Source organism: Ailuropoda melanoleuca, chromosome 3 (genome assembly GCF_002007445.2).
Source record: "Ailuropoda melanoleuca isolate Jingjing chromosome 3, ASM200744v2, whole genome shotgun sequence".
In the NCBI taxonomy this organism is placed as follows: domain Eukaryota; kingdom Metazoa; phylum Chordata; class Mammalia; order Carnivora; family Ursidae; genus Ailuropoda; species Ailuropoda melanoleuca.
In genome coordinates, this window is record NC_048220.1 from 24,954,980 (window position 1) to 24,972,850 (window position 17,871).

General features: G+C 45.6%; 1 protein-coding gene across 1 annotated transcript in view; it reads right to left on the bottom strand.

The window, feature by feature from the left end:
* Positions 1-17,871, bottom strand: part of TRPC7 (transient receptor potential cation channel subfamily C member 7) — a 150,849-nt gene that overhangs the window by 48,352 nt on the left and 84,626 nt on the right. Inside the window, exon 4 of the mRNA XM_034655736.1 lies at positions 4,415-4,579. Coding sequence (XP_034511627.1) covers positions 4,415-4,579 — 165 coding nt within the window. The remainder of the gene's footprint in view (positions 1-4,414; positions 4,580-17,871) is intronic.

Sequence of the window (17,871 nt, forward strand, 5' to 3'; positions counted from 1 at the left end):
CCATTGCAAAATGAAGTAGTCAGCAGTTAAGATGTTTGCATTTACCGTTGAAGGTTATGATGCTGCTGATGTATTGGAAAGGGTAGAAGGGCACGGGTGTGTGTGTGCCATGGTTAAGGTCAGGTCTCTTGAGCCAGAGATCTTAGGTGTAAATCTCAGCTCCATAGTTTGCGGCATTTACTTAATCCCTTTGTATCTTAGTTTCTTCATCTGTAAAGTGGGGATAAAATATAACTTGTCACATAAGGTTGATATAAGAAATGAATAATATGCACAAAATTGAGCAGCTCCCGGCTCACAAGAAGCACTTACTATGTGGCGCCAGAGAGCCGCAGGCAATTCTCCTGAGGGGAAACTTGAAAGAAACCCAACTGGCTCTTTTAAAGTTTACAGGCAAGGCTTCAGAAGGAGGGAGCTACACAGAGTCCTAAAGCATTTATGCCATGAGCCCTTTGGGGTACTGTCTGTGTGCAACATGATCCTGGGCACTGGAGGGGATAGAATAAATAAGCCGTCAGAGTTGGTCCTTCCTTTCAGAGTTGCTGATTTTCTAGTGGAGAGAGATGCAGGCCATAACCTGTGCTAGGAAATCGATGGAGAGTTGGGGAGAGAATGTCACAGGGCTCAGACTGGGCTCAGTATGGAAGTGAGCAGCCTTCTAGTACTCTTAACTCCTGTCCCAGCAGGGTGACAGGTGATGGACTGTCCTTTTGGATTTGAGGGCAGATGCTTTTGTAACATAAGAGCAAAATATGCTCTACTTCCTGGCACGGATTTCCCCTTCCTGACAATGCTTCAAAAATTACAACATGATGTTCTTTAATCTAGTGCTCTCTGGTAGAGGCAGATGAGGGGGACACAGAGGCCTTTGGAGGCATCATCCTCTCCTGGTTGGCCCTGGACCACATGGTGTGAGGACCCTTGTTTCAAACCACTTCAACTTTGACAAGGCAGAGCAGGGATCTTCAAAGCTGCGGAGTTACTCTACGTCCTCACGAGGTGTTTTGTTTGGCACGGGGCTACGGGGTTGGGCTTGGTAGATAACACTTTGGCATTCTCCATTTAAGAGTTACGTGGCAGTATGTGGACTGAGGGCTTGTACCCTGCAAAGGTATCAGGAAGGAGGCTGGAGTTGTTTACAGGCCTCCCTGCTTGAGTCCTGGGACTGAGTTTTAAGGATAATTGAACCATCAAAGTTAACAGGCATGGAGGACATGAGTTTCACCTCTCATACCTTTACAATTAGAACTTGTCTTTTTCCTCAACACTTCACCATGCTGACTTCCTCCTCGATCCACCTGCTCTAGAGACCCTGTTTGAGCCCGTGAGGATGACTGTTAACTGTTTCAGCTCTCAGATTTTAATGGGCAAACAACCTAAATTATGAATCAGAATGGAATAACAAAGGATGCAAAACAGTGATTGAGCCATAAAGGGCCTTTGGCATCAGAACCCTCCTTGAGAGGATGAAGAGCTCTGTGGGCAAAGATCTACTTGAGAGCAGCTGTGAGGTAAGAACTCACCAACCTCCCAGTGGGCTGCATGACCTCAACCATGTTGGTGACTAAGATGAGAAATGTTAGAAAAATATCACTGTTCTCTTTATGTTCTCTAAGATCCAGACAGGCCGGCCGTTGTTATCTTATGTACACATCTATGATGTGGTTACCCTCTTCAACCACCGTATTAGTAAGCTGAACTTCCGTTGACATCCTTGACCTTATACTCTCCTTATTTAGCTGTCTTTCTTAGGGACCCTCAGAAACTTAAATAAAAGTAGAATTGCCAGCTGTGGGGATTCAATGGGAAAGGAATGATGAGGTCATTTTGGCAGGCCAGTCAGGTAATTTCAGTGTCCCTAGTGGTCCCTAAATTAGGACAGCAACTATTCAATAAATGGACCATTAAGTTGGAAACAGAAACTTCCACATTTGTTAGACATTGATGGACATTAGCTGGTTGATGTGGTTTAGCAGTGACATTTTATGAATGCGTTTAGAAAAGAATATCAAGTTCTCATTTCTTGAGGCAGGTGTCATAATGTGGTTAGAATAGGAAGTTGCTGGGATGATACTGGCTTTTTCGTAGATTTATTAGACAGGTATAAAGTGACCCCTTGGCAGGAGGGATGCTAGCACATTAACAGATTTCCCTACTGTGCCGCTTTCCTTGGAGGGACCTTGTGTCTGGACATCAGGAGCTTTTGGAGAGGGCTGGTTTCTTCACATGGAAGATGTGACCCTCTATAATCCCCAGTAATATAACGTCTTTGCCAAACTTGAAAAGATTTCTTTGTAGTGGTGAAAGGAAAGACTAAAAATATCTTGACTGTTTGATCTGTCCTTTGGCTGCTTCAGGGCAACTTTGACAAAGTTTCCCTCCTTAATGAGGGAATCTTTCCTCAGAATGAGCAGTGCCACCAAGAATGATTTCATGCCTCAGACTGACTTGTCACTCTGACGTGGACATACCCTTCCATATGTTGAATTCAGATTTGCGGCCCCGAAAGTGCCCAGAAGGCACAAGTGGCTTAATGGCCAGCCCGTATTTATCTGTAGTGCTTTTTTTACTCTTACTGGAAGCTCCACAAATGCAAAATGTCAATCAGACATGTATCTGAACAGAGAGGAAGTCTCAGCCGTTGGGCTAAATTTTCCTGCAATCACTTCTTCCAGAATGTTCTAGAACACTACTATCATATGACCCTTATGTTTCATGGTGGCATCAGTCTCCTGGATTTACTGAACCCCAAGAATGTCCAGAACTCCCTCCCCTTCCGTACTTTTTTTTGGGGGGGGGCATCACATCTGCATGATATTGGCCAAGATGATGATTCTTAGACCTACTGAAAATCTAAAAAATTTGGGAATATTATTTCTTCCTGAAGATTTCCCCAGGTGGCCAGGCAGGCAGAGGCAAACCAATTTGCTGGTATTGGCTAGTCCCAGTTTTCTGCTGGCTGTCACATTTGGTTTTAAAAGCAGAAGTGAGGATTGTCAGTGTTTTCTCTACCAAGTGGCTATTATTTTAATGACTGTCCTGACAGTAGTTTAGGGTCCGAGAATATGGAGGTGAGTGTCCCTATCCATTGAGGCTCTGGATGGAGGCAAGGGTCTAACCTGCAGGGCAGACTAGATACTTCCAGTGTGAAAACCTCAACCTAGAACCAGTGGCTTAGTCTAACCCAGCTTTAAATCTGGTTAGGTTTGTTTTACTCACTGTACTTTTTCTAGCTCATAATGAAAGACAGAAAAAATGGCCTTCATTTGCACGAGTATCATTTGGGGAATTCTGATTTAAAAATCCATGGCATGGTAGAGCGTCAAAGAAACAAAATCCTCAGTAGATGTAAGGTTGAACACCACAAATATTCAGTTTGAGGACTTTTTAATACCTTACAGAAGACGGAGTCCGAATCCTGACCTGTCTCTATAGTACATGACTTACTCGAAGGCAGTGAATTCATTGTCTGTCTAGTTAGGTGGCCTCAGCAGCAGCCCTCAAGTCTTGGGCCCATCATCCTGGCATGAGTTCCCTCTTACTGGAGTTGACAAGAGGTTCCATTTTTTGTTAACCACATTAGCTGATCAGATTCCCTGTGGAATCGTTTCTCCATGATTTGGTCCTATAGTTGCTAACTCTTACCTGAAGCTGGAGTGAGTACCTGGCTTTCTGTGGCTGGATCAGATGGCTGGGCTGTAGGGATGGTGGAGCGGGAGGTGGGGGAAGTTCCATTCCCTCTGTTAGCAGTCGCCACCAGACACTCCCCTTCCCTGTGAGAGAAGAACCCAGCTCTGCACCTTTCCAGCTCTCCTTCTCTTTCCTTTCTGTGACCCAATTAGCTGCGCATGTGGGCCAGAGCCTAATCAAGGAAGCCGGGGAAACTGGGACGATGTGGCGATGGGGCTGCAGAGCCCAGCATGAGCTGCATTCGACTCTCAGCCTATTAGTTATTTCTCTTCTCTGAACCTACTGCATAAAGTATATGCGTCATAGTGTAATTGAGGGAGTGAAATGAGATCTTCCATGAAAAGGGCTTAGCCAAAAGAAAGTACTCAATAAATGTTGCCTATTCCTGTGACCATTATTGTAATTATTACTGTGAGTGTAGAGGACGTGTCTAGGACATGGCGTAATTAGAGGAGCAAAAGTGCCTGTCTTCCCTCTCTCTTCCATTATTGATCAGATTATGCCTCACGTGTTTTAAATGTCCCATATTATCTCCTCTCTGTTTTAAAAAAATGATGGAGAAAAGCCAGGTCTGTGTGGTTTTCTACTTTTGCTAAGTATCTCAAGGCTCTTTTCTTTAAACACGGGAAACGCTCAGCTGTTGCTTTGAGCCAGCGGCCTCTAGGTCATGCTAAGGAGAAAGAAGAAATCACTGCAGATGACATGCACCTTAAGCAGTCTGTACCTTGCTGCACGGAGCAATCCAATAGGCTATGGCGAGAAAAGGGAGGCCTAGGGAGACTCCAAAGACAGCCAGGAATTTCACAGCGATAGACTGTTGACGTAAGCCTGAGAGATTTTCATACCACATGGTAAGCAATTGCTGCTGACAGTTAGGATGAGCAACGAACTGTAAAAACAAAACAAAAATAAAAACAAAACGCAAACAGGAAAATGGCATCGGTAGCACTTGAACAGTATACGGCCTACGAGTAGCTAGGGGCAGAGGTGTTTACCTGGGGCGTGGCCAGGGCGTTAGGGCAGAGCAGCAGAGCAGCGGGCAGGTCCCCGCAGGCCCTTCCCACCTGAGGACGCTGGGTGTTGTGGTGCTGAGGTCAGTGGCCTCACAGGACCAGCTGCTTCAGGGCTTGGCACTTATCTTGGGCAGAGTTCATTTGCGAGGCAGCACGAGTCATGAATGGAGCATGAATGGGGTTTTGGAGTCCCACTTGGGTTTGAAATTTGCTCCTCTGTTTTCTAGCCAGGTGCCCTTGGGCCTCTTACCCAACTACTGTGAGCTTCAGTATCTCATTTGCAAACAGCCTATTGTCTTGTAGAATTAAATGAGTTTTTAGAAGCCTTCTGCTCTCTTTTCCTTTACTGGCTGAGGAAAGTGCTTGCAGTGTTTCTGGAGGACACCTTAAAACCGAGTATTTCCCCACTGGGCTTTAGTGGTGATGGCTTGGATGCACAGAACCTCTCGTGGCCTGCCAGAGCCTGACACGTGGTGGCCCTCGTGCATCAGCTTCTCACTGCTCCCTCCCTCTCCAAACTGCCCTGCCCTAATGCCCGGGTTACAAGACAGACCTCTTAGGCTCTTCGGTATTGTGTGACCTCACCCCTTCTGGATATAGCTTGTTGGTCTAGTGTAGAACCCTGACTTAAACTGGCCTATCTGGTTTTCTCACCTGGGCTTTTGAGACTGACTGAGAGAGGCCATTTCTTTATTTACTGGGAGTTAACAAGTGATCTTGAGAGAGGTGGGCAACCATCTTCCGCTGTGTGAACTAAGTGGCAAAATGAGCCAGTTAAAAAGAAAGAAGAATGAAAATGTGTAGAAAGAGGCTTAGACAGTGTGTGCCCTCTCTTGGGCCCGGCTCCACTCCGCCCACATGGTACATGAGACAAGCTCTTATTCATATATGGAGTCTTCCCTGTTCTGCTCAATCCAGCAAGTTGGCTTGAGCTGCTGCAGCCAAACAGCCCTTTTCTGCAAATATTTGGTGCCATTTGGCCATTTGTTTAGATGAATTTGAGTCCTTGTCAGTGGAAGTGGGTAAGAGGCAATAGTCTTTATGGGAATGAAGTTGACATGTAAGAAAATTTTACTCCTCAGTTTATTTCCCTCCTGTGATAGAAGGAAACTGTTGAATGCTTTTGGTAGCCCTGCTCTTTGGCCCTACTCAGGATAGCCCTGCATCCATTGCCTGGAGCAGACAGCCTGGGCAGTCTTCAAAGGGTCTGACTTTTCATCTGATTACTCTGGAGCATAATACGCCAATTTTCATCCATTTGCCTCATTGGTATTGAGGGGACATGTGCAGTGGCATTAAGGGGATATGTGCAGTGATTATGAGGAAATGTAAAAACATTTCCTTTTCATTATAAGAATAGTATAAATGTTTTTAAAACCTTCTCAATGCAAATGGCAGCATGTTCTGGGTTCCAGTTTCTGGGAACTCAAGGCAGCAGCCAGGCAACGTGTGAAGACACTGTCAAAGGTTTATCTGGCCACGCGGCAGCCCCCGGTAACACTATTCCTCAAACGTTCGTGAAAATGAGGCTTTTGTGGTAGCATTATTGGGCCCATAGCAACCGCTGTGATCTTTCCCTCTGAGGATAAAAGCAGTGGATTCTCCACAACCTGGGGTAGGAATCCCCAGGCCAGCAGGTGAGAGGCTTTTTTTGTGCCATTCCTGGCTCACAGCAAAGTGGAGCAAGCAACAGAAGCTCATGTGGGTGTTTTAGTAATGGTCAGCTTTCTGGGAGCTGAGGTCCCTCTGAGGGGTGGTGGGTGGGCATGGGGGGCAGTCAGTTTTGTTTTCCAACGGCCTGCCTTCTCTGGGTGCTGAAATGGATCTGCTCTGAGGAAACACAGTCTGATTAGGAGGTCGGATGTGTGGTCATGAAATCGCGGAAGACCGCTTGGCTCTCCCTATGGCTCTCCCTGCACTGTAGCTGCTCTGGAGGGACTCCAGTGCTGATCCCCTCCGTTGGTCTCTCTGTATCCCAGGAGAGTCCATCCGAGCTTTGTCTACTGCCTCCTGCAGATAAGTCAGCACAGCACATTGAGTGGCAGAGCTGGAGGGGAGGACATGTTGAGACGGAGCACAGTGGGGACCATGCCCACTCTCCCTCGTCTGCCTCAGGGGAAGACAGTGGTCACAACTAAAACAAAGGGGCTCTCTGGAGACTCTGTCTTCTTCTGATTAGACATGTGCTAATTTTTATAGCTGCATTTCTTCCCCCATAATAAAGCAACCTAGCTCCAAACATGATATTAATCTGTGAGCAGACTTTATAATTTATGGCTCCCAGAAAGCTGACGGCAGCTAATAGCTGACGCCCAGATTATTTATCTTTATATGGGCACTTTTCTATACTTGTGGTAGGCTTTTGAAATTCAGTGTGTAGCAAAGGAATTTTTCCACTGTGCTTTTGAAGCACAGAGAGATATCATCTGTGATCCCAGGAAGATGAAAGTAACATGAGCATGCCACCAGGACACAACAATCAAACCAAAAGGACACTCAGCTAGGGAACAAAGACAGGAAGAATTCCTGCAGAGTGAGGTGGGGGTGGAGAGGTGGGCAGGGGAAGGATTTTCAGAAGTAGGGTCAGAAAGGAACAGACAGAAGAAAAGCCCACAGCTAGAATAGAATGGGAACAAAGAAAATCGGTGTTGTCTTGGGTTTGCTCTCTTTGGCATCTAGCTCACAAAAAGGTGGATGGCACTGGGGGCTTTGCGCAGGCCATTCTCACCCCAAACCATTGTGCGCGTGTGGTACACTTCACAGGAAGAACTGATGACAGCACCTCAGTTTTCCCAGCAGTGTGATTCCCACTCTTCATAGCGGGGAGTTCCTGACGGCCTGGAGCTGCGAATCTGTTACGGTGGGCTTACGGGAAGCTGAGCAGCCTCTTCAGAGACAAGAAATCCAGCCACCTGATGGACCGTGCAGAGAACTGGGGCAGGAGGGGGAAGCTGAGAGGAGTAAAGTTGCAGAGATACGCGGGAGCTCGGAGCCAGGACCTCTACGTTGGACAAGGAGATTGGCAGGAAAACAGGACCTAAGAGTCAGGAGGAACCAAGGACTTGTATGGCGACCGGTTTTTGAGTCCATCTCATGCCAGTTATCCTAGTGGCTCGTTTGACCAGCGTTCATGGTTAGCATCAGGTTACACCCAAAGCTGCTTTTCTGTTAACATCTCACCCTTTAAGCGTCTTGTTGCTCCTAGTCCCTGGTGACACAGTGAGAATATGATGCTGGCACATGGGAACTCCTGGGCATGGTAGCTCAGTCTTGGCTGTTACTCTGCTTTTATTTGATCCATGGGCTGCTTTTTCCCTCTTAGGGAGGAGCCATCCCCTTCACTGTTTCCCTGCCTTATATTCATTCACAGGCAAACAGCTGACGTTCTAAGAATACATGGTTGCTGAAGAGATACAGACATTACTTAACTGTTTTTAGGGCTGTCTCACAGGATGCTAATGCCTTTCGGCCAGATCCTCCCATCACAACAGTGTCGAAGACTTTCCTGATGGGAGGTGGATAAGGGCATGGACTGGTGCGTAGCTTCCTGGGTTCAAGTCCTGGCCCTGTCGCTTGCTGGCTGTATGCTCTCAAGTCATTGACTCTCTTCATGCTTAGCTTCCCTCTTCTAGAAGTGAAGGTAAGCATGAGGATTAGGTGTGAAGTGCTCAGAGCAGTACATGGCAAATAGTAAGTACTTTATTAGTATGCAGTAAATCAAAGTAAGCACATGACTGCTTTCCTTGCCCATTTTCTCTGTCCCTCTTCCTCTGTTTCGCTCTTCCTCCCTCCTACCCTCTGCAGCTCTCCCTCACCCTCCTGTCTTTATTCTTGTCTCTACTTAGTGTGAGCAGGCAGATTCTTGAAGTGTTGGCGTCTCTGGAGAGGGCCATGTCCTCTCACGATGTGGGTGAGGCCACTCCCTCTCTAGTCAGTCCCTCCTGCCCCATCCTCCACTGAAGGTGCAGCTTGGTTTGTCCCTGCAGTTAACTCAAAATGGGCCGGCCTCTGCTGGGTAGGCAGGGTCACTATCAAGTGTATTCTGCACCCTGATGCCCGTCTACTGGTTATGGAGCGCTCCGTCAGTGAGGAGCCGTGTAGGTCCTCAAACCCTTCTCCTTCCTCCTCAGTGCCCCTCCCCTACACCTCCTTAAAAGCTTTTCTGTCCTGCATTTGGCGCTCTTCTTTCGCACGGAGGAAAAGAGGACTACATTTGAGCTCAGAGGCTTTGAGACTCTGTGATTTCCATATCCTTTAAGCACACATTTTTTTCCTCGGACACTAAGTCTCATTTACAGAATGATGAGATGTGGTAATGCATGATTTGATAAGCTGAAGAATAACTTAGCTGGAACAAAATTTATAAAATCCAGTTCTTATAGATAGAATGACTTTCTTTTATACAGATAAACCATCAAAGGGCCCAGCGATGGCTGATGTGACCGTGGTCAAGATTTTCCACTTAACCCAACACCGGTATTTGCTTATAGAAACCTGTTTTTCCCTGGGAACTCTCTCCGTAGGCAAAGGGAGACAAACACTGTCTCAAGCTACAGTAACCAAGTGGCTTTTCTTAGTGTGGACCATCGATTGGAATTAGAATAATTCTGTGATGCCATTTCCTATTTGGAGCATCTTGTGGGATTGGGTTCAGTGGTGCTAATGTTTTTCCTTCCCGTTCTGTCTTGGGAAAGCTCTCAGGTCTGGGAAGTTGAGGAGGGAAGAGAATGAAAGTGTCGTCAGTCGTTGACTGGTTTAGTTTGTTGGTGGGTCATCTGTTTGTTCATTCATTCACTTTGCCCACGTGTCCTCAGTGCTCCCTCTAACCGGGCACTGTGGCCAGCACTAGAAGTACAGAGAGAGCTTGCAGTCCTTGTCCACCTGGAGCTCTAAGCCCTGTGACTCTGGAGGTGGAATGGGGACTTGGAGTAACACACCCTGCCGAGTCTGGAGGAGGCCCTCTCTTATGGGCGAGTGGATAACACTGAACGATCATCCCACCATTGGGTGCGGTTGGTGGGCTTTCTCTGTGAGACTTGATCGTGAGAGCCCCACAGCCTTGGCACGGCTAACTGCTTTGTCTCCATTGATGACCTTCACGTTGCTCTTCTCTGCGCCAGCAGTTAGCAGAGCAGTTGCATGCACAGGCTTTGAGGTTGGCCCATGCAGGTCAAACCCCAATCTGCCATTTCCTAGCTGTGTGATCTTGGGCAAGCCACTTCATGGCTCCCAGTTTCGTGATCCAGGAGAGGTGGAAAAAGTGTGTTGGGTGCTCTGAACATGGCCTGGTGCTTAATAGTAAAAGTATTACTGCTGGTGCTGTTCTTACCACCGCTTCTGCTCCCCCCCCAGGGATGCCTGAATGGTTCTCTTGATTCTTCTCCTTGCTGAGTTTATGCCATCGCCAGAGGATTGAGTAGCCATGGTGTTTTTAGAGTTAAAAATTCCTGAAGAATTTAGTATGCTTGATTACAATTTTTAAAAAAGCAGAAATTGCCATTGTTTTATGAAGTTTTAAATCAGTGGAGCATTCTGGTATGGAACCAACATTGTCACCATGCTCACTGAACCTATCTATTCAGCCATGCTTCTCCCACGTGGCCACCAAAGAGGATAATCCATGATAGTTCTGGGTGGATGGTGCTGGGGGTGAGAAAAGATAGGCGTGGGGCTTGGGACTCTGGATGGGCAATCCAAAAAATTATACCTCCTTCAAGGAGCCTCTCAGCATGGGCACTAGACAAAGTAAAAATTTTTGAATTCACAGCTTGAGTGTTTCTGCTAGTAATCATTGAGGACCTGCTACATGAAGGAGTTTTAGTTATGTTACCTATAATATTCGCAGTAACTTCTCCAAAAAAAATGGATGTCTATACATCCTCGTACACAAATGCAGATGTGATTTCCTCCCCATCTTGCAGGTGAAGGAGCTGAGACCGAGTCACCTCAAGTTGCCCACATTCCCACAGCTAGAAATTGCTTCCAACTTGGGTCTTTCTGAGTCCAAAGCCTGAGGTTTTTGTATTCCACTAAGCTCCCTCTGGAATGCTCTGGATCTGGTTAGCTTGGACTTTAGTCCTTCCTGGTCTTAGTTCTCTGTGATAAATAAAACAATAAAAACCTGACATTTATTGAACACTCATACGGATTGGGCCTTTGCTGAGCACATTACGAACATTTTCTCATTTAATCCTTTTAACACAATAAGGTGGGAACTGTTACTATGCTCATTATAAAGCTGACGGTACTATCACTGTTCATGTCTGACTCCAGAGTCAGCTTCTTAACCACTTCCTTATCTTGCCTCTCCCAGGGGAAATTTCCTGCATCTCTTCTGGGTCAGGTCACTGTCTCATTCTGTCTGCCAAGCTGGAGGGCATCTCTGTGAGCCTCTAGATTTCAGATGTGCCCCAGAGATGTGCATGTGGTTTTCCAGCCAGAGTTCTGGGAGTCTCCTTTCACTCTGTCTCAGTGGGCTGTGTCCTCCTGAGGGGGCATTTGATCTCTGACTCGCTTTTTCAGAGCACTGAAAGTTCTGTGCTAGTCCCCCGTCCACTCCATTCACGCTGTTTGGGATGGATGGAGCCACGGAGGCATAGATGGAAATGAGCCAATGAGGGAGACAGGTATGGGAGCTCCGGTCGAGGGGATTTTTGCTTCTTTGTTTCATATGCATTGCCTCAGCACACTGCCTCACTGTCCTCACCTTTTTGCAGTCCCACCTGCAAAATTCTCCTTTTTCTGACTACTTGAGTGTCTTTCAGACCTCCCCCTCATTTCTGGAAGAATCCATTTGGATGCCTGTACAGATGTCTCTCACTCGATTCCAGGCCCCCTTCCTCTTCTTCCACTTGTGCACCCGCAGGCTTAACCAACCCTGGTGTGCTTCTTAGTTATTCCTACAGCCGAGTATCCCGCCAGGCAGCTGGCTCCTCACTGAGCCATCCTGCAAGTCTGCTGTGTGGCAAGAGGGGATGGCTACTTCTGAAGGCTCTTCCCTCCTATGAAGATTTGTTATCATCTCTTCAGTTGAGTACCTTGCTCCATTGTTCTCTGTTCCTGTTTTCTAGGGACAGCAGGACACAAAAAAGTCTCTCCCACCTCAAAATCAGCAGTCCTCCAATTTTATAGACCAAGTGGAGTGATGCAAATGGTTAGTTACTCTGAGCACTGTACCTGTGACTTAGGAGCTTGTCTTGATCAGAGACAGAATGATTTTCTCATGGAGACAGTGGCTCATGAACAGCCATTGCTTTAGTCTCTGGGGTGCAGAGACCTAAACAAACGGTGCCGGACTTCTCCCAGAGCTGTGGGTGAGCCTTTCCCTGAGTGCAGTTGCAATGGCCAAGGGTCTTGGCCGGCCCTCCTGGAGGCGAATGCTAAGTACAGGATTTGCCAGTGCTCACCAGGAGCCCTCCCATAGCACTGAGCCCACAGGGTGCTGACGAGGTCACTGGGTTTCCAGTCTGACTTCACTCTCATGGCCAGAGTCCCACTGTGGGCTCCAGATGGCTGCCTCTGCTCTCTCACAGCGCCAGAGAGGCCACCCTCCATACCTGGGCAATAGTATGGCCTCCCCACTTAGGGTTATGCCCTAGCCTGAAACTGCAAGAGAAACGGAAGCAGTGTCTAGCAGACCTTCTTGGATTATCTTCTTGGGCCTTCTTCTCCAGCTGAGCTCTTCACATACTGTTCCCAAATATGGCCTGTGTAGCCTACCCGCCTGTATTCATCCTGCTCCTCCGTGATTCATTTCCTAATCAGCCTTTGAGACCCAACTTTCCACTTTCAAGTCCTACCAAGTTCCTCAGCCCCTGAGATGTCTTGGACTCCTCTGGGTCTTGTTCTGTGGCCCATTCACTTGGCAGTCATGGCTGAAGGGTCGAGTTGTGAAGAGCTATACTATTGTGTTTACATCTTAGCTCTTCCGCTGTTTTTAAGCCCTTTGAAAGAAGCAGCTGTCTTCGTATCCCCAAGGGTGTGCAGCCTCGTGTTTTACACAAATAGGTGCTCATAATAGTAACGTCTGTTGAGTGATAAATTGCATGCTTTTCTGGAGCCTGTAAGATTTGCTCTGTGATTTTCTCTGTGACTCATCATTTCAGAATAATTTCTAAATATAACAGATTCTGTATTACTCAGGGTCTGATGAACATTTAACTGTCTTCACATCTTTACTAGAAGGCAAAAAGGGAGAGGCGATACAAACTAAACTAGGCTTTTGTTTTCTTGTGCAGGAGAGGATCGAAATATGAGACTACGGTGGGGTTTGTGGATCATCTTTTGGATCAGATGAGGATTGTTTTAATTTTTGTGTATGCCGTTACCACTGTAAGCTGACATCAACTAAGAAATAGTCACAAAATATTATTATTTTAATAAAGAATAGCTAGTGTTTATTGAACATCTATTCTGTGCCAGGCTTTGTCCTTAATAGTCACCATATTATTTAACCTTCATGTCACTTCCTTGAGATGGCTGTTGTCATGTTCTTATTTTAAATAGGGAAGTATGAGATACAGTAATTAAGTAACTTGGCTATAATCACAAAGGTGGTTGTGACATGGTCTGGACTTGAAGCCAGGCCAGTCTGACTTCAAAGATAGTGTTTTGAATTGATTTCCTGTATTTCCACAAGGGAGATTTTCGATCAGGCAGACGTGCTAAAGCACCAGGGACCACGGTGATTTCTCCAAGCCCACAGAGGCCAGGGGACCTCATGATTTAAGGTGCTGTTAGATTCTCCTCTTTCTGTGCTTCTGTCAGTGGGCCAGCCAAGTCCCAATGGAGATAAAAATCAAGAATACACAAGGGGCCATATGCACCCCAATGTTCATGGCAGCATTGTCCACAATAGCTAAATCGTGGAAGGAGCCGAGATGCCCTTCAAGACGACTGGATTAAGAAGATGTGGTCCATATATACAATGGAATATTACTCAGCTATCAAAAAGAACGAGTTCTCAACATTTGCTGCAACATGGACGGCACTGGAGGAGATAATGCTAAGTGAAATAAGTCAAGCAGAGAAAGACAATTATCATATGATTTCTCTCATCTATGGAATGTAAGAACTAGGAAGATCGGTAGGGGAAGAAAGGGATAAAGAAAGGGGGGGTAATCAGAAGGGGGGAATGAAGCATGAGAGACTATGGACTCTGAAAAACAAACTGAGGGCTTCAGAGGGGAGGGGGGTGGGGGGAATGGGATAGGCTGTTGATGGGTAGTAAGGAGGGCACGTATTGCATGGTGCACTGGGTGTTATACGTAACTAATGAAGCATCGAACTTTACATCAGAAACCAGGGATGTACTGTATGGTGACTAACATAATATAATAAAAAAATATTATTATAATTAAAAAAAAAGAATTCACATGGGGAAGGACTCGAAGCCAGTTTCCTCAACTTTATCTTCCTAAAGCGAGTGAGTCTGACACTGAAGATAAACCCTGGGTGCTCTCTCCTGCACACACACAGCAGCGGCAGCAGCTGACTGAGCGGCGGCTCCCTGCCTGATACACGCCCCGTTGCCAGGAGCTCAGTTAATGTGGAGGCCACCTACAAGCCAGATTTACAGCCTTGAAAAGTACAGACTCCAGTCAAAAAACCGCTTTGCTGAGGACCTGATGAGTATCTTGGGTCTCCTGCCAAGTCCCACCTGACACTGACATCTTACTAGAAGAGCTATAGATAGTTTCCTATAATTTTCTGAGCCTGAGTTCTCACTGAATAATGTTCCCAAGTTGAACCCGTGACTCTGCAAACCTTTCCTGGTGGCTTTGCTGTGCCGTGGGTGCAGAGATTCATGGGGTCATGGAGCACGCACAGGTTTCGGGTCAGCTCACCTGTTGCCGGTCTTGACTCTACCCCTGACTAGTGAGGGACCTCGTGCCTTAACTTCTCAGGTCTCAGTTTCTCCATCTATGAAATGACCATAATTATGCTTAACTCAAAGGAGTTTTCAACGTTCAGAAAATGCAGTTCAGGTTTTGGTTTATAGTTCAATTTTTAAGTGCCAAAATAACTTTTTTTTTTACTGGTATAATATCTTATTTCTGTAATAAAAGTCAGAAATATAAATCATTTCTATGTTAAGCCCTGTCCAAAGAATTATATCAAGCATTAATTTTTTTAATCAGTTAAAGGTATGCTCACTTACAGAATATTCATCTATAGTTTTCATGGTAGGAGGAAGAAATTTGATTTAAGTTTTTCTTCCAAGAATAATTCTTACTCTAGTTTAAAGACTTTACCAACTAACAGAACATATATTAAAAGGTACTGATATTGATATAGGAAATTTGCTTCTATATTTAATTAAATAAAGAAAGTCATAGACTGGGCATACTTTCTTGAAATAGAAAACATAGCTTTTAACCAGAACAATAATTCTAGTCTTAGGTTGATGGAGCTGGTGGTAGGTGGTAGAGTGGGGAGTGGTCATACATTTTTCAAAAAGGTTTTATCAAATTGTCTACTAAAATATTAGGTCAGTTACAGATGAATGAATCAGAGGGAGCTATTTGGAGTTGACTTACGACTTGGTGATACGAAATTTTTCAAGTTTGTGTTGCAAAGAAGTGTGCATGCATATAACTCAGCAATGATGTATTTGATATACTTGCCTTTTTAAAATCACACTTTACATTTTACCTTTATGTAATTATTATTTTTAATTTTTTTTTGAGAGAGAGCGCATGCTTGCATGAGAGTGGGGGGGTGCAGAGGGAGAGAGAGAATCTTAAGCAGGCTCAAAGCCCAGTGTGGAGCTCAATGTGGGGCTCAGTCTCACGACCCTGAGATCATGACCTGAGCTGAAATCAAGAGTTGGATGTTTAACTGAGTGAGCCACCCAGGCACCCTGCTTAATGTAATTATTTTAAAATCACACTTTAAAGTTGATTTCATCTTTTATGATTTGATAATGCTCATGTTTGTGTAATGTATATTTTGCCCATGTTTTATTTTTACTTGATGCTTTTATTCGTTATACAGTTTTACATTTAAAATGTACTCAGGATTTAGTTTCTTTTAAAATTCAAACTTTTTAAAACTTAAACTTCTGAATTTTTAACACTTATAAAATGTGACTATTACCAGTATCTTCATATGAGACATGAACATTGAAATAATAGCGGATAAGTGACACCCAAATGTTATAGACCTTGTCATCTGATAAGTGCAGACCAACCCCATGGTTAGACATGCATCCATCCATCTGTCCAGCAGACAGATAGTAAATGCTGACTGTTGCTGGTGCCGAGCACCTCAGGCCTGGAGAATACAGCACTATGCAAGGTGGTCAAGCCTTTGCCTTTGGGAAGCTTGTGAATTCCCAAATCCTGATGTTGCAGAGCCCTTTCAGGCTGGATGGCAAGAATTTTATTATGATGGTCTCCTCCTATGTAATTCTCCTTGATTCGTATGCTGAATGTTTTCTGAAAGGTCTCCAGGTGGCTGATCCAGTGCGCAGGCACAGCTCCTTTTGCACCCGTGTAATCCTGTTCTGGCCATCCTGCCATCAGCTCCCTGTTCTGCCGACTGCTTGCACTGAAGCCGTCTGCTTGCGCTGAAGCCTCCTGGGCAGCTCCATGTCTCTGTGGAGTGTGTCGTGCCCTCTGCTCTCCACTCTGCTCTTAGGGGCCTTCTCCTGCAGCTCTGTTGCTGACCTCATCAGCTCCCACGTGGTAGTGGGTGCTCAATTATTCAGGACCTTGAATGCCTCTTTGGTGTGTCGGCCATCTGCTTTCTCAGCACACATGGCCACTTGCTCACCATCATGCCTATCTCCACATCTCCCTCTGTATACCCCAGAAATGCCCGGATCTTCACATGCCCATCTTTTTTGGAGGGCAGTCCCCTGATAGAGTCGCTGGAACTGATGCCCAGGGTGAATTAATGCCTTCCATTGTTCCATAGTTTCTTCTTCTCAGGGCTCAGGCCTGTGTAATTCTGTTTTGTTGACTCCAAGTGGAGAATTACTTGTTTTATTCATTGATCTCCATATGACTACATGAGTTAGCCTTCCAAAAGCTACGTGGACAGAGGTGTGAGATCCTGAGCCAGTAGTCTTAGTTCCCTACATACAGCTAGCTTATCTTGGCTTGTGGGAGGGTCAGGGAGGATCTGAGGACTGCCTCATACCGAACTCAGAACTCCTGCTCACCCCTATATTCAGGTTTTGGCCAGACTTGTCCTCACTTCTGGGAGTTTTTCTGTCTTTCCATATCATTAATCTTATTTCCTGCTATTCTTCTTCCCAGCACCAACCTGACCAACAAAGTTAAACCTAGTGTAGACAGTGTTCAGGTCCTTCTCACGTAGTTCTTGGGCCCTGTGCGAGCAATAGGGGGTATCTATGATGAACATCCCCTCCCCAATAACTACCATAATTCTCTAGAATTTTAAGCACACAGACGACTTGTAAGGGGTGTTTCCTAATTCTCGATGTCACACTTCCCATTTCTGTCATCTGATACCTTAAGGGACATTGTTACTTGACAGCCTGGCACATTCCTTTAGCCAGCTGCTTAGTACAGGTTGCTCTCTTTTTCTCTTAGTGGTAGCCGTGCCTGCCATGTCACCCATGCTTCCAGCCTGGGCATCCCCAGTTGCTCCTTTCACTTCTCTGGGAAATGTGGAAATTTATCATGCCCTAAGCACTGGGAAACATGCAGTGTTTATTGCTGGCAAAGGCACATTATGGTCATGCAGGTGACTGCTGGATGTCATTCTTACATGTCAGATGATGGGTATTGAATATTCAGCAAGCAATGCAAAGGTCCTCTTGACACTTCTGTTTAGTATTTGAAGAGGCAGTAGTCCCCCTGTCATTCAGGGGTCAACCCCCAAGACATATATATAGAAAAGTTCTTGATGGGTTAAGTTAATTTGGGCCTTACTTTGAGTGCTGGTTTTTAATCAGCCCACGGCAGTAACGTTTTTTTCTTTCTCTCAGAATGTTCATATTCTTCAGAAGTAGAAACTGAGTCTTATAAGTTATCGTGATATGTTTAAGGTTACATCTATGTATGCATAAATTTTTATCTGTCTTTCCATCCATCCATCCATCCATCCGTCATCTATCCATCTAACTGGAAAATACCTGCTGAGCCAGATAGCAGGAACACAAAGGTTAAAAATAATGTTCTGGCTTTCACGGCCCTCA